General features: G+C 42.4%; 1 protein-coding gene across 15 annotated transcripts in view; it reads left to right on the top strand.

Annotated features, from left to right (window-relative positions):
- MTSS1 (MTSS I-BAR domain containing 1) overlaps nucleotides 1-27,470 on the top strand; it is a 202,483-nt gene that overhangs the window by 40,292 nt on the left and 134,721 nt on the right. For all 15 annotated transcript variants that reach the window (XM_023545979.2, XM_023545983.2, XM_023545978.2 and 12 more), the window contains 2 exons: nucleotides 4,783-4,844; nucleotides 10,590-10,663. In XM_023545979.2, the coding sequence (XP_023401747.1) occupies nucleotides 4,783-4,844; nucleotides 10,590-10,663 (136 nt within the window). The remainder of the gene's footprint in view (nucleotides 1-4,782; nucleotides 4,845-10,589; nucleotides 10,664-27,470) is intronic.

The raw sequence follows: 27,470 nt of genomic DNA, 5'->3' as shown, positions 1-27,470 counted from the left end.
AGTGACTGTGTATTCCTTCCATCTTCTTTTGATGCTTCTAGCATTGTTCAGTATTTTGCCCATAGAATCCTTCAGTATTGCAGCTCGAGGTTTGGATATTTTCTTCAGTACTTTCAGTTTGACAAATGCCAAACGTGTTCTTCCTTTTTGGTTTTCTAACTTCAGGTCTTTGCACATTTTATTATAATATTTTACTTTGTCTTCCCGAGCCTCCTTTTGAAATATTCTATTCAGCTCTTTTACTTCATCATTTCTTCCATTTGCTTTATTGAGCACTTACCATGTGTAAGGCAGTACACTGAGCACTTTTTATGTATATCCTCATTTATGTCTTGAACTAACCGTGTAAACTGGTGACTCGTCCTCATGTAGAGCTTAAGCGACTGGTTGAATGTCATCTAGCAAACCGTAAAGCTAAAATACAGTCCAAGCAATTGGACTCCCAAATTTGTGCTTCTGACTCCTGTGTTGTTTCAAAGTTCAGTAATTGGTATTGCTGATGATAGTGATGAAATTTTTATTATTTTATAATTTATATATTTATTATATTTTCTATTGAAATATCATATATAATAACTATCGTTATTGTTATTGTTGTTGGTTGCCATCAAGTCAGTTCTGACTTAAGGTGACCCCATGTGTGCAGAGTCGGGTTTTCAAGGCTGTGACCGTTCAGAAGCAGATTGCCGGGCCTGTCTCCTTAGGTACCTCTGGGTGGGTTTGAACCACCAACTTTTTGGTTAGCAGTTGAGTGTTTAACCATTTGTGCCACCCAGAGACTATCACTATTACATTTAGTATTATTATTAGGAAACAGGTCCTGAGGAGTAAAGTGATTTCACCTAGTAAATACTGGCAGGGCTGTGTCTGGAACTCCAGACTCAATGCTCCCTGCCCAGACCACTTAGCATTCTGGTCTGTTCTTGCTGGTTGTCTCACTTTTCTCTTAAGAAACATTATTGCTCATCTCAGTGGCCTTCTCCAGGGCTCCCTGGATGGGGGATGGGGGTTGTTGGTGCTTGGGAGAGGAGGGCCCAGCCCTCAGGTCCCTCTCCCTGTGTGAGAGATGGTGGTACCTTGGAATAGAATTAGGTGGACAGTGTCTCTGAACGTCCTCCATCTTTTCAAAGAGTTTCTTACAATAGCTTATGAATCAGAAAGTGAAAGAATGGCTAGACAGGGCTGTAACTGTTGGGTTGAAGTCTTGCTCTCTTAAGGGTGTTAACTGCTGTCTGTCTGGACAGAGCTCTTCAGTGGCCAGTCAAGGACCCTAATCTTGGCCTTTATCTCTTTAACTACTTGGATGTAAATGTAGAAGGGCTGTTCATATCTGGACTTGACAAGGAAGAGGTAAATATATTGGGTGTTATACTTGGAATCTCTGCAATGTCTTGATGGGACTAGAATGGTAGCCTGAGATGTTGCAAAAACAAACCGGTTGCTGCTGTTGAGTTGACTCCAACTCACGGTGACCCCATGGGTGTCAGAGAAGAACTGTGCTCCACAGGGTTTCCAATGGCTGATTTTTTGGAAATAGATCACTAAGCCTTTCTTTCATGGCACCACTGAATAGGTTTGAACCGCCAACCTTTTGTTTAGGAATCAAGCACATAACTGTGCCGCGCACGGATTGTGAGATCTTGGAAGAGCTCATTTAATATCAGTTAATACATAGTTCCGCTCTTGCGTTGAAGGAAATCCACAGGACACAAAGATGGGATGGTGGCTGCAGGGCTTAGCAGTGTGGTGACAAGACCTCTGCATGGGTATTGGTTGACAGTAGCTCAGGTGTGGCTGTCTAAGGACCTTTGCCAGGAGCCAGTCAGACATGATCCCTGCCCTGGTACAACTTAGTGACCTATTGGAGCAAATCGGCACTTATGGGAGTAAATCTGGAGACCTGTATTTGGGCCAAGCAGGTCTCGATCGCACGAATGCGGAATTGGTGGATGTGGCCTAGCAGCACGTGTGAAACAGATGGCAAGGCTTGGGAAGATTGTAAATTCATGGTGCCGTTGTTGCCAGAACCTCCAATTGGATCTTAAATTTTTTTTAATGCAATGACTTTGCTTTCGTAAAAATGATACCAGATCATTTATTAAAAAAAAAAAAAAAAAAACTAGCCAGAGAGGAAAGTACAAAGAAGAAAGCAGCAGTTGATCCAAATCTTAGCCTCCAGAAAGAACCCATTTTATTATTTGGTAGACACAGTTTTCCAGATATCTCTGTGCATGTTTTCAGATAGAATTGATAGAGAAATACGTAAATAGGCAGTTTTATAACAATGTGTTCCTACTATGCGTGCTATTTTTAAAATAAAGACGTCATTTCACTTTAGCGGAAGAAAATGAACTGTGGTAACTGTGGAAGAAACTGAAGTAATTTTAAACTCCAGTTAACTGTTTCTTTACCAAAAGAAATTAGTTTCTCAGATATCTCTCTAAGGCAAGGGTTCTTAACTGGGGACAGTTTTTACCCCATACTCCTGGTGGTGCAACGGTTAAGCACTTGGCTGCTAACTGAAAGGCTGGCAGTTCAAACCGGCCCAGAGGCCCTGTGGGAGAAAGACCTGGTGACCTGCTTCTGTAATGATTACAACCAAGAAAACTCTATGGGGCAGTTCTACTCTGTCACATGGGGTCACTGTGAGTCAGAATTGACTTGATAGTACCTCACAACAGGACATTAGACAATGTTTGGAGATGTTTTTGGTTGTCACAACTGGGGGATGAAGGTGGTATTACTGGCATGTAATAAGTACTGTTCTATCATAGTGACTGTTGTTTTTTTTTGTTGTTGTTGTACTTTACCCGTTGCCATCGAGTTGATTCCAGCTCATAGCAACCCCACAGAACAGAGTAGAACTGCCCCATAGGGTTTCCAAGGAGCGCCTGGTGGATTCGAACTGCCGACCTTTTGGTTAGTAGCTGTAGCTCTTAACCACTATGCCACCAGGGTTTCCTATTGTACTTTATATGAAGTTTTACAGAACAAAGTAGCTTCTCATTAAACAATTAGTACACATATTATTTTGTGACATTGGTTAACAACCCCATGACGTGTCAACACTCTCCCTTCTGGACCTTAGGTTCCCTATTACCAGCTTTCCTATTCCCCCCTGCCTTCTAGTTCTTGCCCTTGGATTGGTGTGCCCCTTTAGTCTCATTTTGTTTTATGGGCCTGTCTAACCTTTGGCTGAAGGGTGAACCTCAGGGGTGGCCTAAAAGGGAGTCCAGGGGCCATACTCTCAGGTTTCTCCAGTCTCTGTCAGACCAGTAAGTCTGGTCTTTTTTTGTGAGTTAGAATTTTGTTCTGTATTTTTCTCTGTCTGGGACTCTATTGTGATCCCTGTCAGAGCAGTCAGTGATGGTAGTAAGGCATCATCTAGTTATGCTGAACTCAGTCTGGTGGAGGCTGTGGTAGTTGTTGTCCATTAGTCCTTTGGACATACCTTTCCTTTGTGTCTTTGGGTTTCTTCATTCTCTCTTGCTCCCAAAAGGGTGAGACCAGTGAAGTATCTTAGAAGGCTGGTCACAAGCTTTTGAGACCTCAAACACTACTCACCAAAGTAGAATGTAGAACATTTTCTTTATAATCCATGTTACGCCAGTTGAGCTGGCTGTTCCCTGAGACCATGGTCCCCATAGCTCTCAGTCCAGTAATTCAGTGCCTCAGGGAGTTTGGATGTATCTGTGGAGCTTCCTGGCCTTGCCTTGGACGAGTTGTGCTGGCTTCCCCAGCATTGTGTACTGTCTTACCCTTCACCAAAGTTACCAGTTATCCATTGTCTATTTAGTGTTTAGTAGTGAGTGTGTTATATTGACTATGCAAAGGCGTTCAACTGTGTGGATCATAAAATTATGGGTAACATTTGGGTGAAGAGAAGTTGCAGAACACTTAATTGTGCTCACGCTGAACCTGTACATAGACGGAGAGGTAGTTGTTTGAACAGAACAGGGGGATACTGTGTGGTTTAAAATCAGGAAAGGTATGTGTCAGGGTTATATCCTTTCACCATACTTATTCAATCTGTATGCTGAGGAAATAGAATTCTACTAGTGAACCACCAGTGTCCTAGTTATCCTTAGTTTTTTAAAAAGACTTCCACATGGGAACAGAATTGATTGTACTCTGAGGGCCCTCAGAAGTTTAGAACTGGGATCACGTGGACATAAAGGACAGGGTGGCCGATACGGGCTGCCATGGGAGGGTAATGGGCTCCCTGTTAGCTGTTGAGTTGAGGCCCGCTGGGGAACCACCTGTTGTCATATTGTATGTAGATGTTGGCTCAAGGCATCAGCTGAGTGGCTATATTTAGATAACTTTCCAGCCTTGAGATTCTGATATTCTAATTATGTTTCCTGATAGCCGTCTGTCCTAGGGAGGAGCCCCAGTCACTCTGGTTCCCTCCTCCCTGCTGTCAGGGACAAGGGCTAGAACACAAGGCCATGTTGTATAAGCAGCTGGATCAGGGTAGAGCCTTAAATGCTTGGCACTTCATACATTTGGAGCCCCCGTCTATTGAGTGAAAAGGTGATACAGCAATGTATTACGTAGTACACTCGGCTGAACTAATTCCAGTTGATGTTTGTAGTATTTGCAAGATGACACGGATGGAGCACATTCTAAACACAATTCCTCAGCCAATAAATTTATATATAATCTGGGCAGTGTATAATAGACACAGATTGTTCCCTGTGTAATTGGAATTGGGTGTTCTGTGAATGCCTTAATCAGATGTCTGTCACAGTGTGGCTTATTGATGGCTTTGTTTTGTTGCAGGGGAGCTATCCAGTTTGGGAAGATTTCATAAACAAAGCAGGAAAGCTACAATCCCAGCTCCGGTAAGTAGAAGCTTGTTGTCCACAGGAAAAAGGCAACATCCTTAAACAGAGGATGAGGTAGGACAGACCCAACATGCAAGATTGGGCTAATCTTGGAAATGTTACAGATATAGAAGGGGGTAGTCGGTTCTGATTTGGGCATTACCACTTATTAAACATATATCATGGCCCCTGGTTACTATATGTAAAATTGGACTCACATCCCCTCTGCCTCCCTCCACAGGAATTTTCAGAGTCAAATGAGGTAATGGTGGGTAACATTTATGTAGCACTCACTATATGCCAGAGTTATATTAATTTATTTAAATCTCACAACCCCCGAGGCAGTACAGTTAATATCCCATTTTATTGAAGAAGAAACTGAGGTACAGATAAGCTAAGTAACTTACCCAAAGTCTTACAGCTTATAAATGGTAGAGAGGATTTGAACTCAGCTAGGCTGGCTCCACATTCCATGCTTTTACCTTTCTGCTTACTGCCTCTCAGTATAAAGAGTTTAAAACCTAGTGATGAATATTGTATAATTTCAGTTATATGAAATGTCTAGAAAAGGCAAATCTGTACAGACAGACGTAGATTAGTGGTTGCCTGGGAATAGGACTAGAAAGAGGGACAGATTACAAATGAGTATGAGGGATCTTCTTGGGGGTGATGGATATGTTTTTAAAATGAGTTGTGGTAATGATGTACAACTCTGTAAATTTACCAAAAAATCATTGAATTGGACACTTAAAACGGGTGAATTTTATGGTATGCAAATTAATACCTCCCTACAGCTGTTAAAGAAAAAACAACCTATTGCTGATCTACCCTACAGGGCTGTTACGATTGCCCAGTCTTGTTCTGTTCTTGTTCGTGTATCATTTAATGTGCGATGCAGAATGTTTCAACATGTTTTCGTGAAAGCTGTAGTCTTTTAAATCAGTGGGGAGAAGGAATGTCTTTGCACGTGGTAGGTGCTCCATGAGGTATGGACCATTTAAAAAAGTACTTATTTTCATGATCTTAGCTCCTGGCATTTGGGGGATGACACTGGTTTGGATGGATGGTGGAGGATAGTTTTCCAAAGAGCAGCGCATGTAGGTGTTTTCTAGGATAAAAAGCCATGTGGACGGCAGAGAGAGATGAGGGAGAGATGGCCTGACCCTCTTGGGCCTTTGCCCGTGGTCACCTGGGGTTACCTCCCGGTGCTTTAGCCATAGGACTGGAGGTTCCATTGCTCCCTTATAGATTAGGAGAGAATAATTCGGGGGAGTTGATCTTATCCCTTCCATTCCTCTAGCTTCATGGCGCCTATTGTGGGTTGAATTGTGTCTCCCAAAAGGTATATTAAAGTCCTAAACCCTGCCCTGCGAATGTCACCTTATTTGGAAATAGGGTCTTTGCAGATGTAGTCAAGCTAATGTGAGGTCATTAGGGTGGCCCCAATCCAAAACAAGTAGTGCCCTTATAAGAGTAAGAGCAGAGACACAGAAACTTACAGCGAGAATGCAATGTGGTGACGGGGCCAGAGATTGGGGTGATGTGTCTACAAGCCAAATAATGCCAAGGATTGCTGGCAATACCAGAAGCTAGGAGAAAGGCATGGGGCAGATTCTCCTCTAGAGCCTTCAGAGGGAAGCATGGCTCTGCCAGTCCCTTGATTTCAGACTTCTCGTCTGGTGGTACAGTAGTTAAGAGCTAAGGCTGCTAACCAAAAGGTCGGCAGTTCGAATCCACCAGGTGCTCCTTGGAAACCCTGTGGGGCAGTTCTACTGTGTCTTCTAGGGTCGCTATGAGTTGGAATCGACTTGATGGCAGTAGGATGTTGTTGTTAGTCTGCAAAACTGCGAGAAAATAAATTTCATTGCATAAAGCTACCAGGTACGTGGTAATTTATTACAGCAGTCCTAGGAGACTAATACATTGCTTGAGACCACTCATGAACTTGAACTTGCTCTGGGATTTCTAGAGCTGTGAGTAGGCCTCCAGATGGTCAGTGGTTTCTAGAATGTGGTTGTCTTCTCCAGTTGTCAAGTCCTTTATGATTTCCAGGCTTAAGAACTTGGAATTTCTCTGTGCTGGATGAGATCCAGCCTCCTCTGCTCAGAATTCAAAGCCCTTTATCTGAGTTCTTCAACGATAAAAAATAAAGAACTCATGGCAACTCCATGTGTGTCAGGAGTTCAACTATGCTCCATAGGGTTTTCATTGGCTGTTTTTTTGGCAGTAGATTGCCAGGCCTTTCTTCCCAGACATCTCTGGGTGGACTTGAACTTACACCCTTTAGGTTAACAGCTATAATATGTTAATAGTTTGCACCACCCAGGATCTCCAAGACCTTCACCAGCCTCCCCTTATTTAGCCAGATGGAAAGAGCCTTTGTGGCAATGGCTAAGTACTTGGCTGCTAACCAAAAGGTTGGCAGTTTGAACCCACCCATTGGCTACCCGGGAGAAAGATCTGGCGATCTGTTCCCATAGAGATTACAGCCATGAACCGTGGGGCAGTTCTTTTCTGTCATACGGGGTCATTATGAATCGAAATAAACCCTATGGCACCTAATAACAACAAGTCCCTCCCCCAGTCCATCTCTGCCACAATTATCATTTATTTCTGAAAGACATTCTCCATATTGTAGGTCTTCTCCTGTAGTAGAATAGTAAAGCATTGACACGCATTTCCCCCTAATTTGTCTTTTTTGGCCTTGTTTAATTGTTGTAACAGGCTTTTAGGGTTGACCAAGAATACGGTTCTTTTCTCCTTTGACAAATGAGGATGCTAAAGCTCAAAAAAATTGACTGCCTAGTTGTCTTAATAAACACACAAAAGTAAAACTTGAAGTAATCTTAGCTTATTCTCACTGGTACAGGTATATTTTGTATTTTTAACAACATTTAGGCCCCCTGAGGGGCAGGACCATGTCTTTATTATGTTGTCAAATGACTAATACTCGACTAATGGCATTGTAGGGGCCTCGAGCACACGGTTTAATTTCCTGTATTAGAGAAAGGATAAAGATTACACCGTAGAAGAAGTGGAAACCCTGGTGGCATAGTTAAGAGTTTGGCAGCTAACCAAATGTCGGCAGTTCGAATCCACCAGGTGCTCCTTGGAAACCCTATGGGGCAGTTTTACTACGTCCTGTAGGGTTGCTATGAGTCGGAATTGACTTGATGGCAATGGGTTTTTTTTGGTTGGGTAGAAGAAGCAAATATGTCTTGGAGGATTTAAGCTGAGTCATTCCTTCCTATTATCAGTGGCTGCTTGATTGCCCTGCCCCTTAGAGAGGGTCAGACTATCTTGTGACTACGTCAGACAGTGAAATATGGCTGTAATTGAAAGTCAATTAAAAGCCCTTACCGTACCCATTGTCAAGTCAATTTCGACTCATGGCAGCTGTATGTGTTACAGAGTAGAGCTGCAGCGTAGGGTTTTCTTTCTTTCTTTTTTTTTTTTATGGTTTTAGCAAAGAGAAATTTATATTCTCACAGTCTAGGAGGCTAGACTGTGAATTCAGAGTGTCAGCACCAGGGGAAGTTTTTCTCTGTCAGTTCTGGGGGAAGGTCCTTATCAATCTTCCCCTGGTTTAGGAGCTTCTCAGCGCAGGAACCCTGAGTCCAAAGGATGCACTTTCCTCCCTCCATAGGGTTTTCTTGGCACTGATCTTTACAGAAGCAGATTGCCAGGCCTTTCTTCCTCAGTGCTACTGGGTGGGTTCCAACCTCCAACCTTTTGGTTAGTAGGCAAGCACAAACCCAAGCTCCACTCAAACCAAAAAACCAAACCTGTTGCTGTCAGATCGATTCTGACTCATGGCGACCCTAGAGGACAGAGTAGAACTACTCCATAGGGTTTCCAAGGAGTGGCTCGTGGATTTGAACTGCCGACCTTTTGGTTAGCAGCCAAGCTCTTAGTCACTGCATGACCAGGACTCCGAGCTCCACCCAGGGACACTTAATTCCTCAAAATTGACCACCCTCCTAATTTTCAGTGGAATCCTGGAGACCATGACATGCAGAAGGCACCTCTGTCTCTGGCTTATTAAACTTGGACAATTGACATTGACGTGAATGAGAATAAATCCAGCCATTGTGTCAGAAATTAATTGTAAATCAAAATGAGCTATTTACAATCACAAGATGTTTGATGAAGCTAACTTTTCATGGGTTTGCATTTGATGTCTTTAAAAAATAATACTTTTAAGAGTAATTATTGGTTGGCGAAAGTTTTTTTTTTTTTTTTGGCTGGTTGGCTTTGTGCACGTATATCTTTATTATTATTTTTTTATTACTCAAACAGAATGTTTTCTTGCTCTACTAGAAAATTCCAGGCCTCATTTTGAAGTTCTCTAAGGGATTGTTGCCCAGGTCAGCCCAGGGACCACCTCAGGAACCTTCGAGTGTACTTTTTGATGCTTTTATTTCATTGTCACTGGTGCTTATGTTTAAAGACCATTTCTTTCCTTTTTCTCCATTTTGAACTCTTTCTTTTCAGTCCTATTCTCATGTTCTTTATTTAGCAACTTTGGATTTATAGATGTGCTCGGTGAAGACCGGATTCATATGTGACTTACTTGAAAATTCACACCAGGCTAAAAGCTTGATTGTAAAATCCTTACATGCGTTTTCTGGGGCTTGTTTGCTTAGGGTCCGTGGTCCTGGTGTGGAATGTTGACAACTGTTCGTTGGTTGACATCTCGCATCAAGACTCTGGGAACTAGCAGACCACAGAGTGCTCAAGGTATCTTGCAGTGCTCAAGAAGATGTTAAGAATTCAAGATAATTTCTAGACATAAAACGAGTGTGGTAACTTCTCCCCATTCTCTGCTTTTAGGAATTCAGAATATATAGTTGAAATAGCATCCTAAGTTTGAAAAAAAATAGTATCTTGGTTTCATTATGATTAGGACTTGGAGGAAAAGTCACACGTATAGGACCTTGTGATGGGATGAGCTGGGGACTGGGAGTCATGACACCGGGATGCTAGTCCCAGCTCTTGGAGTCCCTGGGTGGTGTAAATGGCTAACGCACTCTGGTGCTAAATGAAAGGTTGGAGGTTCGAGTCCACCCAGAGGCACCTTAGAAGGGCCTGATGATTACTTCCAGAAAACCAGCCCTTGAAAACTGTGGAGCACAGTTCTATTCTGATGCACCTGAGGTTGCCATGAATTTGGAATTGGCTTGATGGCAAATAGTACTAGTCCCAACTCTGAACGATTGATCTTGAAGGTCACATTGCATTTTGTAATCTCAGTTACTCCATCTCTAAAGTGAATTCTTTGGCCTAGATGGACTCTTTCCAAGATTCCTTCCTCCGATTGTTATATGTGTGTGTGTGTGTGTGTGTGTATATATATATATATATATATATATAGTTTTCCTGCTCTAGATTTAATTTCAACTATAGCATTTCAGTTTTTTAATGATACTTTTAGGTAGCCACATTGTCTTTTCTTCCTTTGACAAAATTGACCTGGCAATAATTTTAAACAATCAAGTGAAATGGAATGGGGAAAAGCTACTAGCATTTATCGCATAGCATTGAGTGAGCTGGACATTACTAGGTAGAGTGCTTCCTAGGAAGAACAGAATGCTTCCTAAGAAAAAAATGGGGCCAGGAAGCAAATGGTTGTCCAAATCCAATTGAGTTGTCTCTCCTGGAAGTCTACGTTCTCTTCTTAGCAGAGGTTTTAGCCCTTCAGCTGTAATGAATTTGCTGGTGTGAGACATTCCTCATGCTTTTGTTATCTGTTTGCATTTTCAGGACAACAGTAGTAGCGGCAGCTGCCTTCTTGGACGCCTTTCAGAAAGTGGCTGACATGGCTACCAACACACGTGGTAAGCAGATGGAGGGATGACTTCCAGCATTAACTGAAATCAGCATGTGGGCTCTTAGCCTGGGGTGGCTTCACAAGAAGATACGGCTGCAGTTATCAGAACTTAGCTGACTCATATTTTTATTTTTTAACTCTGGGTTTCCACGTATGAGACGTTATATACAGATAGCACATGCAAAGAAGAATGAAAATAAGGAAAAGGAGCCACACTTTACACTTGGGGTGGTTCGATGTGTTTTTTTGATCACTTTTCTCCCCGTTTCATGTGTTTTACTTCTAATTGATAAGATAACAGATGTTTCCAGGTCTTTATCTGTAAGTACATCTCCACATGAATATAGGAATTAGATATTTTTTTCTAGTAGTTTTTCGATGTCTTTTTTTTTTTTAATTGTGTATTTTAATCACTTTTAATGACATGTAGGCTGAAGAGCCCTGAGCTTTGCATTTGGTTGCAGTTTGTTTTTTTCCTCCTCACGTGGATTGTCCTACCAAAAAAAAAAAAAAAAACAAAAACCGGTTGCCTTCCCCTCGATTCTGACTCATAGTGACCCTATAGGACAGTAGAACTGTCCCATAGAGTTTTCCAAGGAGTACCTGGGGGATTCAAACTGCTGACCTTTTGGTTAGCAGCCGTAGCTCTTAGCCACTATGCCGCCAGATCGTCCTAAGGTTTCCTTATTTTCCTGTGGAATGGGGAACATTGGGGATGACTGGATAGACCATTTTTCTGGGTTCCCATAAAACGAGGAACCCTTGTTTAATAAGTACAGTATCCTATTGTGCTCTTTCTGCTTTTGTGCCTCCCACGTTTGATGTAAACACCTTCGAGGTAGAGTCTATGACCTCTTTATGTCCAAACCCCCTAAAACATACTGCCTTCAACATAATAGATCTTTAAAGTATGTTTAATAAATGAACAAAGGGAAATATTTTGAAAATGTTAATAGTTTCAATAATCCTGAGTCACACAAAATAATGTCCGTAACATGTGAAAGATATAAAGAAGAAAATGAATACCCCTGGACTCACTACCACCTTTAAAAATACAACATTTACCAGTGATGTAGAGACCCCCTGTTGAAAGGGGATGTTTTCCTTTTCATTCTGAAAGCAGAGACTATCTCCTGCCTGTTTGTCTGATTTTTCTGGATCTCCTTATTGCATGGCCAGCTACGCCTGTTGTCTTCATTGTCATGGTGACGTTGGTAAACTGGGGTGGGGATGGGGAGGGTCTACTCCTAGTCACGTGCTAACTTAGTTTCCTGAATCACTTGAGGGGCGCCTCTGGTGGGTTTTAGTAGGTACCCAGTTACCACAGTAGCTCAATGAAATACTTGAATGAATATGCAGTGGGGGCACTTCTCATTCATTTGTCAAAGGCATCACCTCCAAACCCTTACTCTTACTCCATCGCCACCACAGAGGGGCAATTTTGGTTTCTCTTCCCACAAATAATCCCTTCCCTTAATCCACGAGAACTTCCAGGCCCTCAAGGAACATGCTCCTTATATTAAAAAAAAAAAAAAAATCAAATAATGAAGTCTAGAAAGTAAAATCCATCCCCACTTGCCTCCTAGCATGCCTTGAGGGATTGGGTTTAAGAAACTCAGAAACTGCTATTATTTCAGGCACTGTGTTGGGACCACAGAAATGAATATATTACTCTCTTGGCCCTGTAGCTTACAATTGAGTGGGGAAATGAGATGTTTAAATAAAGAATTTCAATCTAGAAATGGTATGTGTGGTATGGTAACAGTGATAGAATAAAGTGCTGGGGGAATATAGAAGAATGAGCAATTAGCTCGGAATCAGGGAAGCTTTCCCAGGGGAGGTAATATTTCTTGTTTCCAAGAGGCCAACAGTATTCCAGAAGGTTCCCCAGGAGAATGTGATGAGGATTTCAGAGCTGTTTTTTCTTCACCCAGTTTATCAACTTTATGTGGATAACCAGTAACTTTCTTTAAGCCTTTTTTTCTAATAATTACATAGCTTATACGGTGACCTGTGAGAGCCAGAACTCATTGGGGCTGCCTTGTTTCTCCAGGTCTCGAAAGCCTTCCACCTTTGATATGGTGCAGTCTTACCACTTTTTTTATTGCTTTGTTTAGTGGAAAATATTTGAGTTTTCTTTCTCTGGCTGGTTTCCGCCTTACACAGGTTCTGGCTTTCACAGGTTTTATTGTACGTGTTCATTAGAGAAACTTTAGAAAATGTAAGCGGAAAGACACACACAACTGCAAGCCAGTGATCACTATGGTTAATATTATCGGGTCTGTTTTAGAGTAGTTTCTTCCTCTACTGGACTTGTCAGCCATGTGAATGTATTTCTATAATAAAAACTCATTGCCGTCGAGTTGATTCTGACTCTTGGAAACCCTATAGGGCAGAGTAGAACGGTCCCGTAGGGTTTCCAAGTCTGTAATCCTTATGGAAGCAGACTGTCACATCTTTTTCCTATGGAGCAGCTGGTGAGTTTGAACTACCAACCTTTTGGCTAGCAGCCGAGTGCTTAGCCACTGTGCCACCAGAGTTCTGTAATAGCCATCAGAATCTTATTTTTTCATTTGCTCCAGTATTTTAAAGAATTTAGATATCTGGCATTGCATTTTTGATTTGTAATATGCATATATTTTTTCTGTGGTTCGTGGTATGTTTTCCTATATTAGTGTTTAACTATTGGATGGCCCCTGAAGGATGGAATAGAAAGGGATCCCCTGATTGTCTGTCATGTGCTGTGGTAGGAACCCGGGTGTTTGAAGAGGCTGATCCCCAGAGTGGTTTTCAGTGGGAAACTTGAGGGCCTGGGAGTTCTCATGGGTTGGAGGGAGGAAAAACAGAGCAATTATTTGTGGGAAAAGAAACCGGAACTGCCCCTCTGTGGTGGTGATGCAGGAAGAGTAGGGGTTTAGAGGTAATATATTTGACAAAAGACAAATAATGGCATAGTGAACAGACCTCTGCTTTGATATATTTTTAAACTGTTTGTTTTCAGGTCCGTTTTAGTGATGCCAGGATATTCTCTTTAGAGCCCACATGCACTTGTGGGAAATAACTTTCTTAGAGCTGTGGGAGTGTGAGAACTCTTATATGAGCTAAAGCATGTATTTTATTTTAGCTTGATAGAATTTAGCTTAATATATTTTAGGTGGATAGCAAGAAGGTCTGTTTTATGGAAGTGATAAGACAGTTGAACGTACTTTTTGTATGCTCAGTGTCAGAAATGATTTTGATGGCTAATTTCTACACTCCTTATTTTAAAAAATTCAAATAATGAAATATAGGAAGTGAAATCCATCCCCATCTCCATCCCTCCCGGCACGCCTTCGGTATTGGGTTTAGTAGTATTTATAGACTTTTTTTTTTAAACATACAGAATAATATGTAGAATGTATATGGATTAAAGTATATAAGTATGATCCTTTTCAAAAGATAGCCCATAAAAGACACTGTCCCAGTGTTTTTGCTGCACAGTGTATTAGAGGTTTTCCATGTTGGTACCTGTGGGCCCCCCTCATTCAAGTGGCCGAATGGAATTGCACTGCCTGGATAGAGACAGTTTAATCATTCCTCTATTGATAAATATTTAGATGATCTCCAGTGATTTGCCATTGAAAGCCGTGCTGCAGTCAGTGCCCATGTATACATCCTTTTGGAGATTTACAAGTAATCTATTTTTAAATGGTGTCTGAATCACCAAGGAAACCAGGACTCTGTAGACAATGCTTCAAGCTGTTTTGATCAGCAGATATTTTGGGGCTTAAGGTCATCACAGATTGTAACTCTAATACAGTTTGAAATGTGAAATCCACCCTGTACAGAAAAGTCTCCTTTGTCCAGTTTCTTGTTTTTGCAAGAGATGTATTTTCCATGTCTCTTTTTCTGGAAGCCATAGAAGAAAATTGCAGTTATTCTTAAGTGCATCTCTTTTGGGCAGATGTTCAGAATTTTCAAGGTAGCAAGTCTCTGGCTTCCAAAATATTAACATTTCATATTGTTTCCCAGAGGAAACAGCTCTGAAAGGTCTTTGTCCTTTTAGCAAATATTATGTACCAGCTATTAAAAAAATTTAGTTATGTATGAAAAACTTTTGTAATTAGTCACTATAGAAGCAAAATCAATCTAGCCATTATGTACCTATTGTTGTATTAAAACTATTTTGTTCATTGTCTTAGTTTTTTTTATTGTAGTAAAATATATTTAACAAAATTTGCCATTTTAACTGTTTTAAGTGTATCATTCAGCGACATTAATTACATACACAGTGTTGTACCATTTGTTGTCTTTTAAATGGAAGTGTATAAATGGTTGTTATTATGTGTATATTTAGGTTAATAAAACTATGATGGAATTTACAAGCTTGTTAGCACAAGGTACAGTTCATATTTAGTTGATTTTGCACTTTGGGGTGAATATAAAATTGGTATCTAATATGAAAGTACACTTTGTAATTTTTTTTGTATTATTGGTCATGAAGAACCAGTCTTTGACAAAGAATCCAAGAATTTGTGAGCTGGGAACTTCTTGAGAGTTTTTTTCCATTGTTGTCAAGTCGATTCCGACTTGTGGTAACTCCACGTGTTGCAGGGTAGAGCTGTGCTCCATAGACTTTTCAAGGCTGCGACCTTTCAGGAGTAGATCGCCCCACCTGTCTTTGGAGGAACCTCTGGTGGGTTTGAACCACCAGCCTTTTGATTAGAAGTTGAGCACTTAACCTTTTGTGCCACCTGGGGAGCACTTGAGAGTAGAAGTCTCTGTTTTCTTCATATCTGTAATAGACCAGCAGTTGGCTTATCACTGGAGTTAAATGTTTGAAGTGACTGGCATGCAGTTGTCTGGGTTACTTAAAAAAAATAAATGAATAAAAATAAGAGAAAAGAAAAAGAACCAAGTAATAAAATGCCCTCCAGTGGCACCGTGTTGGGGAGTAGCGTCCATATACCTGTAAGCAGGCACCATTACACCCCACAGGTTTGCCCGCTGTCTGACTGGGAGGCAGGAGTATCGAGCTCATGACACACCCTCTTAGTCAGCACTGGCCCTCCATGGCCACCGCGTCGTTTGCTTGTGTCAGCAAGGGCCTTGCATTTCTGACTGCCTCTGTGTGCCTCTCTAATTACTTTCATAGCTTTGAAAAACCATCTCGGGATATTTAGATGAGGATACACCGAGCACATAGTAAGGAATTTAAAATTAGGAGAAGGAAGGAAATGGATCCCAGGTGGCCTAGATTGTCTTTAATGTCCAAGAACCTTGATAGGCCACTTTTAAAAATGCGTATGGCTTTAATATTGAAAATGACATTGTTATTGTGTGCCATTGAGCCAGTTCCAACTTGTAGCGACCCTATATGACAGAGTAGACCTGTCCCATAGGGCTCCTAGGCTGTAAATCTTTATGGGAGTAGATTAGCAGGTCTTTCTCCCAAGGAGCCGCGGGTGAGTTTGAACTGCTGACCTTTCAGTTAATAGTGAGAGCTTACCCACTGCGTCACTAGGGCTCCTTGAAGATAATGACAGCTAGCTTTATTGAATACTTAAAGTGGGCTGGGCTCTGTTCTAAATGCTTTACTTATATTAACTCTTTTTTAAAAATATTTTTTATTGTTGTTGAGAATATACACAGCAGAACATATGCCAATTCAGCATTTTCTTCATGTACAGTTTTCCTTTTCTGAGTTGTTCCTTCCCCATGTACAGAAACTCACTGCCCCATAAGTTTCCTATCTGATCTTTCAAGTTGCTCTTATCAGTTTGATCCTATATTGTTAACTCTTTTTATTCTCAAAGCAGCCCTATGAGGAGGTGCTTCTGACCCCCATCCCCATTTTACATGATGAGACCAAGACAAAAGGGAGCTTACCTAAAGGGACCACAGTTACGCACCTAGTAGCAGTGAAACTCAAGTCTGGCCTCAGAGCCTAGGCTTCAACCACTAATTTATAATTCCTTTATAATTCCAGGGAGCTCCTGGAGTTAGTATAAGCTTATATTTGCTTTTAAAGTCGCTTGATCCTGAATGCATTTAAAAAGAAAAACCTGTGTTTTTGCTTAGGGGTCATGGAAGTTATGTTAATAGTGGTGGAATGATTTGGAGAAAGGTCTCGAGAGTAGTTGGCGAACTTGAAGAATGTAATCATTGCTACTGAGGTGTACGTGTAGAAATGGCTGAGGTGGAGTATGTTATCTTATGTAGACTTTCACTGCAATAAAATTAAAAAAGGATAACAACGAGGTCAGGAGCTGGGGTGCCTGGGTGTGACTTCTGGCAGTGCCAACTATGTGGGCCTGAGTACATCGTATTTCACTTCTCTGGGGTCCAGTCTCTACATCTGAACAAGAGACCTAAGTCTAGATGATTGCAAGTAAACTCCAAGAATATTCTGTGATTTAAAATCTTCTTTGACCCTATTAAATACATAAAATATGAATGAAGTTGGGCGGTCTAGATTTTCTGTTCCATATTTTCTGCAGAGCTTCCAGTTTTTGCTCTGAGGACAAAGGGAGTGGAGGAAGCAGAGTTCAGAAGAGGATCATGAGGGGAGAGGGTTGTTGGGTGCCACTGAGTTGATTCTGACTTGGTAGCCCCTTTGTGGGGAGCTCTGGTGGTGCAGTGGTTAAGAACTCAGCTGCTAACCGAAAGGTCGATAGCTCAGATCCACAAGCCGCTCCTTGGAAACCCTGTTGGGCAGTTTTACTCTGTCCTGTAGGGTCGCTATAGGGTTGCTATGAGTCGGAATCGACTTAACAGCAGTGGGTTTATTTTTCAATCTTTACAGGAGCAGATTGCCAGGTCTTTCTCCTGCGGAGCTGCTGGATGCGTTCCAATTGCCAGCCTTTCCGTTAACAGCTGAGCACTAAGCCATTGTGCCACCATGGCTACTTGGGAAAGGGTTAGGGGAGAGAAAGAGAAAAAAAAAAGGAAACTAAAGATGAGCATTTGGGCTGGTTTGAGTTATTAAAAAAAAAAACAAAAACCCCTCTCAGTCCTGGGCGAGGGTGACAGGTAGAAGCAGAAAGGTCAAGTCAGCCATCTAGGGCCAAACGGTCTGGTGGGTACTTGAATCAGTGAGCCTGGATCTCCAAGTCTGCGGCGAGTTGATAAAGAAAATTGTTACGGCTTCTATCAGGTAAAGCAGGCTGGGTTCTTAAAAATGTTACCTGTTCAGTGCCGGGGTCTCCAGATCTGGCCGTGTGCCTCAGAATCACTCAAGACTTCGTTTCAAAGTTCAGGTTTTAGGACCCCACCTCATACCTATGGAATCAGAATTAATTGGAGTGGGGCTTGGGGATCTCTGAGTTTTAAGGCTTCCCAGGGGATTCTGTGCTGTAGGCAGGTTTGTACTGTCACCTTAGGTATCCTGCCATCTCACCATCACCCACCTGTCTAGTGACCTCTCCCATGTGCCGACAGCTCCACCCACAAGGAACACACTGCTCCCTGCAGCGGTGAAAGCCTTTGACCCTTCCTGTGTGCACATGTGTATTCCAGGCCTGGATACCTTCCTGAGTACCCCCTGCCACCTTTACATCTGCTGTTCCTCTTCCAGCTTGTTGCTGGGTGTCACCAAGTTGATTCTGACGCATAGAGACCACATGTGACAGCGTAGAACTGCCCTGGGCCATAGGGTGTTCTTGGCTGTAATCTTTACTGAAGCAGATGGCCAGGTATTTCTCCTGCAGAGCTGTTGAGTGGGTTCGAACTACCAACCGTTTGGTTAGCAGCCAAGCATTTAACCTTTTGCATCCCCAGCGCTTCTTTGTCTTCCAAGAGCCAGTTTAAAAGTCACATCACCTGTGAAACTTTTGCCTCCCACAGAAGGTAAAGCCCATCCTTCCACGGGGTTACCCGCTTCTGTTAGAGCGTTCTCCTTACTGCAGGGTCACCGTCTTGCCCTAGACTGAGACTCCGCCGGGGCAGGGCCCGTGCCGGACTAGCTCTGAGGAACCCAGATACCAAAATGCTAAGTACCTGGCATTTAGCAGAGTGAACACATATAGCAGCTTTGTTGTTAAGTGCCATCAAGTTGATTTGCAACTCATGGTGCCCCATGTGACAGAGCAGAACTGCCCCATAGGGTTTCCTAGGCTGTAATCTTTATGGGAGCAGATTGCCAGGTCTTTCTCCTACAGAACCGCCAGGTGAGTTTGAACCACCCTCTCAGTTAGTAGCCAACCACTTACCCGTTGTGCCTCAGGGTGCCTTCAGTCTATATTACCAAAAGCAAATCAAACCCACTGCCATTGAGTCGATTCCGACTCATGGCATTAGAGCAGACACGTTTTCTCTCATCAAAAGTGGGAACAATAGCAGCCTGAGGGTCATATGTTTGAAGGAAAATGGGAGCGAGAATGTTGCTTTGTGAAGCACCTGAGCCCTTAACCATTGTCCCACCGCATAGCAGCCACCACACTCCAACAGCCCTCTGTGGCTCCAGGGAAGGAAAGTTGTCATCTCAGGGGGCAGGAGGCTGGTGGGGTGAGGCCTTGGCCAGATTCCACTTGGGGTTCAGAATTCAGATCTCGGTGACACAAGTCTGGTGGAATATGTGACTTCCTATTTCCTTGTGGCTGAAAGAGGGCTCAGCTTCAATATGATGAGATCATGCCAAGGGGCAGATGGATGAAGGCAGCCCCCCATCCTGTTCTTTCCCAGACTGGGGAGGACGTGCTGGGAAGCAGTTTCTGAGAGCTGCAGCCAGACTGGCTTTGTTTGCCCCCAAGTTTTATTTTAACCAGGTTGTTTAATCGAGACTTGGCTGGTCCTCAGCTTCTGGATCGACTTTGTTTTTAAGCCCTGAACTCTTCTTAATTAGTCAGTACAGCCTGATGATTTCTACCTGGGAAGCTATTTGGCCTCAAATTGAAAAATAAAAATAGTTACAGAAAAGGCTCTTCTCTTAGACCTGAAATTGAATATTTTTTTTTAGTATCATCTTAAAGGAATGTGACCAAATTCATTCATTTGATTAAAGAGTTGGGGGAGTGGGAAGCATAACTCTGCGATCTGCTAAGCTGTGGCTGTAGATCGTAAACTGATTTTGTACCCTTATTAGCCGTGTCTACTTCCATGCTGATGTTGGGTTCTTGTCCTTGGGATTCTTGGAGCAAGCAAGAAAACTCATGAGCGTTTGAGAAACAAGTTCAGCTGTGATCTTTCTTTAAGAATCAAGTTTATTGGTTTTAAAGATTCAAGAATAGTGTATTCTTTCATGACCTTATTCCCACTGGGAATTTACAGAATGTGAAAGAAAAGAATATAGCATAAAACATCTCCTGGACTCCAGGGAAGAAGTTTTATGGAAAGCTAGCTTGGGATAATTTTGTCTGGAGTCTGTATGTAGCTGTCACAGGGGCACCTTAGCTCTGACTTCTTAGGACCTGGCCCATCTTAGGTGCCCAGAAAACAATTACTCTTTTGTCAAAAATATCTTAAGCCCATCCAGCTGGGTCACAGAGTAGACAGGCCAGCAGCTGTGTTTGCTTATATATTTTTTCAATATGGATCGCTCAGCTGTTAACTGAAAGGTCACCAGTTCAAACCCACCAGTGGCTCCATGGGAGAAAAGACCTGATGATTGGCTCCCATGTAGATTACAGCCTAGGCAACCCTATGGGGGCACTTCTGCTCTGTCCCATTGGGTTGCTATGAGTTGGAATTGATGCCATGTTGACATCTGGATTGAAGATGACGCAGAGACTCTATTACCTTTAACTTGGGATTTTGAACTTAACCTCTTGATTTTGATTCATATGAATGATGGTGAGGAAGTCTTAAGCACATTTTGCCCCGTTGGTAGCAGTGGTTTGAAAAGCCTCACTGTTATTTGTAATCATGAACTGAGTGTTACTGGTAATAAAATGAAATCCCCTCTTTCCAATCCTATTGATCTTTTCTTGATATTAAAACATATGCCTGACAATAGCGCTGTCCTGCTCCAACAGGTGGGCTTTTATTATTGTTCTTTGGTTGGGTAGCAACAGTTGCCAGAGACAAACTGTTCCATTGTGGTTAACCAGGGTTTCTCCCTGTGAGGTGTTCTGCTCTTAACTGTTCCTGAAATGATGAGGGAAAGAGTGGTCATTGTGTGTTACCTGAGAGGAACCAACCTGAAGCCCATTTTTACGAAAGCATACCCTGGGTATCTGGAGCAAGAAGTCACTGGAATTTTAAAATCCTATGCCAGGGTAGGAGTCCCTGGGTGTTGCAGGTGGCTAGCACACTTGGCTGCTAACCAAAAGGTTGGAGGTGTGAGTCCACCCAGAGGTGCCTTAGAAGAAAGGCCTGGTGAACTTCTGAAAAATCAGCCACTGAAAACCCTGTGGAGCACAGTTCTGCTCTGACACACACGGGGTCGCCATGTGTTGGAATCAACTTGATGGCGACTGGTGTGTGTGGCGTATACCAGGAAGAGCTAGGGCTTTCTGAACCCTGTACCCAAGCACATGGGTCCTGTTAAGGCTTGTCTTGCTGCTAAGAGTTCCCACAACTTAAGAGAACCATTTGCTTTGCATGGTTCCGTGGTGTTTTCCCTTTTTGGCTTTAGTGAATTTTCCCAGATGATGCTCGTGTTATCGAGTGTGCTGTTTTCCGTCTAATCTGGGCAGCTTTAATAAATGCCAGTGAATTACGCCGTGGTGGTGGCGGCAGCAGCAGCGGGGAAGAAGGTCCAAGCGTTGAGAGGATGTGTGTTTTTACGGGTGACTGAGCCGATCTGTGTGCAGTGTGGTGATTTGTGTTGGTAGGCAGTTTACAAAATGAAGTGATCGAGTCAGCACTTCATCCGTCCAGCTTAAAGGGTTGTCTGCATTCTGTACACATGCAGTGAGGGTCCTCACCACTTCTCTCCATTTTAATTCTTCTGCTTTGCTTCCATATATTGGCTTTTTGTTTTGGCTTAATAACTAATACTGCCACACACAAACACACTGTAGTCACTTTTAGTAAAACGCCGATTAATGTTCATAAAATAATGCCATGATCAAGGTCGTTTTTCTTGCACAGTGCTTTCTTGTGAAAGATCTTTGCCATGGAGCTGTGAACTTGGTTTGGTCTGCCCCATCTCAGCTAAAAATAACCGTTTGGAATGTAAATGTGAACTTGAAGACACTTGAAGTTGTCAAACTAGTATTTTTCTAGGATGGGTCTGTTCTGCCAGACCGCACAGCTGTCTCTTTTCTGTGCCCTCTGATAAAGCCCCAGCCACAAAACATGCACAAAACGTGAAAACTCCTTTGAGCTACAATTTTCCCATCCACTGTACACATGAATTCTGCTATAGGAAAAATGCGATATTGAGAAATCACTCACAGGGTAAGTAAAGAATATTCAACCACATTTCAAAAGATCTCATGTCACTAAGAATCTGGCAGTGATTTTTCCTGATACGTTTAAAGAAACCTGATTTTTACACACTTACTTTTAGAAATATACGTGTGACCTAAAGTGAGAATTTCCTGGAGATTTTTTTTTTTTGAGAACGTGGCTGTCTGGTCTTTCATTTCTAAGAAAGCATAGGGTTGTACTTATAGACTGGTACAACCTTATCATTTTTACAGGGGAAACTGAGTCTCAGCAAGGTGAAGTCACTTGTCCAAGGCCACCCTGAGAGGGGATCCGAGTCCAGGATGTTCTGTCCTAATGGTTTTCCTTAAAGTCACATCATCAACCAGTTCACTGCGCCTTTTAATTTAGCAGTGAGAGTGTTCAAGGAGGAAATGACATGGGCTGGGGAAAAGCCCTCTGTCTTCTCAGATGATTGTTGTTTTGTAAGGATCATCTGGTTTTCCAAAGCAGTTTTCTGCTACCATTCCAGTCCTTCCTTTTTTACAGAAGAGGTTTTTGTTTTCTGGCCGGGGGGTGGGGGGAAGCTGTTTTGCTTACATTTTAATCATTTGTTTTATTTGTTATATTTGACATAAGCATATTTATCTGTAAGAATAACTAGTCATCTGGTCATCTAAAAAACAACAACAACCAGACTCACTGCTGTTGAGTTGATTCTGACTCATAGCGACCCTAAAGGACAGAGTAGACCTGCTCCATAAGGTTTCCAAGGAGTGGCTGGTAGATTTGAACTGCCGACCTTTTGGTTAGCAGCTGAACTCTTAACCACTATGCCACCAGGGTTTCCTCAGGTCATCTAACTCATCTTAATTTTGTATATATTGCACATATATATATGTATACAGTACATATATATGCATATATTTGTATTCGTCGCCATGAAGCCAATTCTAACTCATAGCGACCCTGTAAGACAGAGTAGAACTGCCCCGTAGGTTTCCAAGGCTATAATCTTTATGGAAGCAGACTGCCCCATCTTTCTCTCGTATATATTTTTACACACACACACACACACACACACACACACACACACACACACACACACCCATGTTTTTGAATCCCAAATATTTAAACTTGCCGTGCAACTCTTATTTCTAGTGAGAGATACTGCTGTGGAAATCTGCACCATTTCCTGCTGTGCGCGCCAGGGCCCAGGGACCCTGGTTACCATGGAAACAAATATGCAGACACTGGGTGGTACTTTCTTTTAGAATTGCGTTTGAGCACATTTCACAGTTCAATACAGTGCTGCTGCTTCTGCCTTTAACATAAGGAAAGGGGAAAAGCCGACTGATTGCAAATGAAATAAAAATACTGTTTCTGTTAAGGCAGGAAGTGACCTTTAATAGGAACCCTTTTGATGTGATTGTCAGAAGTAGGGCAATACACAGCTTTCCGACGATGGCCAAAGGTATCTGATAATAAACAAAACAATTATGGAGGAGAGTGAAGTAAGCCCTCTTCTTGGGCTGTTCATCTATAGGCTTCCCTTTGGAATGATGAGAATGCCGGGCTGACCCCGGTACTGTTAACCCATTGACTTTGGTTGAATCCATTTGGTTTACCAGAAGGGCCTGATGGCAGACAAAAGACCTTCGGCTCTCAACATGTGCCATCCTGTGTTTCCTGACCCCGCTCTCTTAAAGCCCCCAGCTCTGAGAGCCCAGGATAGCAAGCCCAAATTCCAGCCCTTGATTTGTCCTTTAAGCACGTGATTGCCATCTGTACTTGTTTAAAGGCCGATGCTGATTCTGAGAGCAAGACTTCATTTGGATGATACGATTTAAATCCAAGTGCAAGATGTGTTGCTTACGTGGGAATTGGAGGAAATAAAGAGTCACGTAAGCACATCACCTGACCTCCCAGTGGTGGTGGTGGTGGTGGCGGTCTCCTCGGCCGCTGGCCACAGGTAGGCTTATAATACGCCTGTGTGGGAGATGGCAGTGATAGGAGCCCTGGGCTCCCACTGCAGGTGTCCAGAATCCTGTCTAATGAGATTAAAAAAAAAAAGTTGCTGTCAAATAGATGCCAACTCATGGCAACCCTCCGATTTTTCCGAAGTACATCACCAGGCCCTTCTTCTGAGATGCCTCCAGGTGGATTCGAACCTCCAGGCTTTCAGTTAGTAATTAAGAAACTTTTGCACCACCCAGGGCTCCTTAGTGAGATTGAAGTACAGTAAAACTGCCTCCAGTTTTGTTTAGGTGGACACCTATTGCTCTGGTGTTTGTTTTCCTAATGTGTTTGTAGGAGGTGACTGCTGGGAGTGTGTGTTATTTGTAAACAGTGAGGTCCCCGGTGCCTTTCCCTGTAATAGGTGGGCCTTACTCCAGCCTTGGCCTTGATTCTGTGGGTTTTATTATTTTGATGATGATGACAATTCATTATTTTGTTCATAATTATAAACAAATATCTACCTATTATAAATATTATATATCATTGTACTAATTATTGATATATTATTTTGTTTATTTTTTGGTTAGGGGTATTGTAGTGGCACCCCAAATGCCTTTTTACATTTTTGGTTGTCTCTCCGTGCCCCAGCTGTATTGAGTATATACCACCATCTCCTGCCTTTGCTTGCAAATGAATTCTCCTCTCCCCACCCTCACCTGTAAACTCTGCCTTATCCTTTGAGGTTTTTCTCAGGTCATCCCTTCTTGAGAACTCTTTTCTCACTCCTCAAGGGTGTTGGGGCCTCCCCTCTTTGCTGCATGCCCAGATCCTGGCCTTTCCCTATATTCTGCACTCTCTGTTCCCCTGCAGCCTGTGAGGGCCTTCAGGACTGGGACTTGTACAGTTATTAATACTGAGCACTACTGTGTGCCTGGCAGGGTTGTTTTTTAATTGAGATGAAATTCATATAACAGAATTAACCATGTTAAAAACAAACAATTCAGTGGGATTTCGTATGTTTGCAATACTGTACAACGTCTTTCTAGTTCCGAAACATTTTCATCATCCCAAAATAAACCCCATACCCATTAGCAGTCACTCTGCACTCCCCCGTGTAGTCTGGCAACTGCCCTGGCAGTGTCCAGTGACTTATTCATTACTCTACCCATAACCTCTAACATGGAGCATGGCATAAATTAAAAAAAAAAAAAAAAAATGAAACCAGTTGCCATGGAGCCAATTCCAACTCATGGCATAAAACGTTGAATTAATGAAATGAGCTTTTACTTTGTATGTCTATCTAAAAGCTGTGTAAATGGAAAATGAATCTTTAAGGGATTTTTAAAAAAATATTTCGCTAGTCTTTGTTTTAAGGATTTTCCATAGCCTCTTAAACCAAAGCTATTTTCGTAGTTACCTGTTAATTACCTTTAGTTGATATTTTGGCCCAGGTACTGGTGGTCCTAGTACTACCTATACCTGATGGCACCTGACCACTCTCAAAGAGTTATTGAATCATTGAAATTCATGTCAGAGAACCAAACCCAACCCGTTGCTGTCAAGTTGATTCCGACTCATAGTGACCCTATAGGACAGAGTAGAATTGCCCCATATGGCTTCCAAGGAGCAGCTGGTGGATCCAAACTGGTTAGCAGCTGAGCTCTTAACTACTGCGCTGCCTCTTCTTAGGATGCTAAAGCTTTAAATTACTGTTTCTTTTATGGACGAGAAAGAAAATCTAACCATCCTTTCAGCAATTGACATCTCTAACCCAATTTCTTATTTGAAATGTGGCTGCCTTGTTGTTATCCTTTCCTTTTATTCTCAAGACTTACAGAATCTTGTTCTTCTCTGTTGCTGTATAATTTATGAAATTGTATTGCAGTTGGCATGAGGAGAATTTACTTAAGCATAGTTGAGCCTTTAGATTTTCCTTTTGGCATAGACAAAAGTATTATTAATTATGAATATGAATTCCTTTTTTAAAATGACAAGATTGAATGTTTCCTCATGCCAGTACCCCAGCTGTCTCATTCTGATGCTCAACAAAGACTTTAGAGATTGTTTTTAATGGCGGTAGCATCAGATACTAACAAATAAGTTAAAAAGAATGCAGAGTGACTTATGGTTCATTTGTCTAGGAAAAAAAAATGAGATATTTTTATTTTACTCTGCCATTTCTACTCTCGTTATGTACTTGTGCTTTCAAAGTTTTGGCCATGACGGCAAACCAAATGATTTTTTTCTCTTTAGTCTGAAGTGTTTTGCGGTTGTCAGATAAAAAACTCCATTCTTCAGATGATCAGTATTTGAGAGTCCTAAGACCTAGGTCACCTTTTTGCTCTCCGAGGGATCAAAGCACCTTCTTGGTTTGATTCAGGTGATAGGAGGGATTGAGTAGCCCCCAGATGGCTAAGCCCTCCCTGTGGTCACCAGCTTCATCCTGGTCTGTCAGCAGTCCGTCAGGTAGCAACCAAGATCTGATGCCAGATGGCACCTGTACCTTGAGGGTTTTAACCGTCACATCTCGGGCCCGGGACTGGGTGTGTCTGTTTAGTCATCCCTTGGTGGTCTTATTAAGTTAGTTTCTGATGCTTTCACTTGCCTTGTGTCTATAGGGGGATATCCTGGTGGTGTAGTGGTTCAGAGCTACAGCTGCTAACCAAAAGGTTGGCAGTTCGAATCTACCAGGCGCTTCTTGGAAACTGTATAGGGCAGTTCTACTCTGTCCTATAGGAGCACCGTGAGTCAGATTAACTTGACGCCGGTGGCTTTGGTTTATATCTAGAGGGTTGTTATGAGTCAGAATCTACTTGACAGCTGGAGTTTTTTTTTTTTTAACATCTTGAGGTATTTGCTGCCAGAGAATTTGCTGCCAGATCTGGCAGCTGGGTTCTTTGTCTTGGAAAGGCTGTGTTGTTCATCTCTGCCATGGCGCTTCCAAGGGGCTGTCCTGCCTCTTGTCTCCAGCCGGGCTTTTGAGTCTACAAATGGACCTGTGTTATTGCCTTCTTTTTTAGGGTGTCAGAGAAGCCAGCAGCGTCGGGAATTCCCTACCAAGTTCAGAGCCCAAGGCGTGGGGAATGTATATAGATTGTTGTTGTTATGTGCCCACAAGTCAATTCAGACTCATAGTGACCCTACAGGATAGGGTAGAACTGCCCCATAGGGTTTCCTAGGCTGTCATTTTTACAAAAGCAGATCCCCAGGTCTTTTCTCTCATGGAGCTGCTGGTGGCTCTTAACCATTGCGCCACCAGGGCTCCTTAAATATAGATGAGCTAGTAGCCTGATGGACTCGGTGGCAACGGGGTTTGGTTTTTGGTTTAGTATTTGATAAGTGGAGCCCTGGTGTCGCAGTGGTTAAGAGCTACAGCTGCTAACCAAAAGGTCGGCAGTTCAAATCTACTGGCCGCTCCTTGGAAACCCTTTGGGGCAGTTCTACTGTGTCCTTATGGGGTCGTTATGAATTGGAATCGACTTGACTGCAACGGGTTTGTTTTTTTGGTTTATTTGATAAGTATGCTGCAGGCTGCCTGGAGAACGGTTTTGGTGTTGCTCACAAGT

This window comes from Loxodonta africana, chromosome 14, assembly GCF_030014295.1.
Source record: "Loxodonta africana isolate mLoxAfr1 chromosome 14, mLoxAfr1.hap2, whole genome shotgun sequence".
Classification (NCBI taxonomy): Eukaryota; Metazoa; Chordata; class Mammalia; order Proboscidea; family Elephantidae; genus Loxodonta; species Loxodonta africana.
The sequence above is the reverse complement of the archived record's forward strand: the minus strand, read 5'-3'. Positions and strand labels throughout refer to the sequence as shown.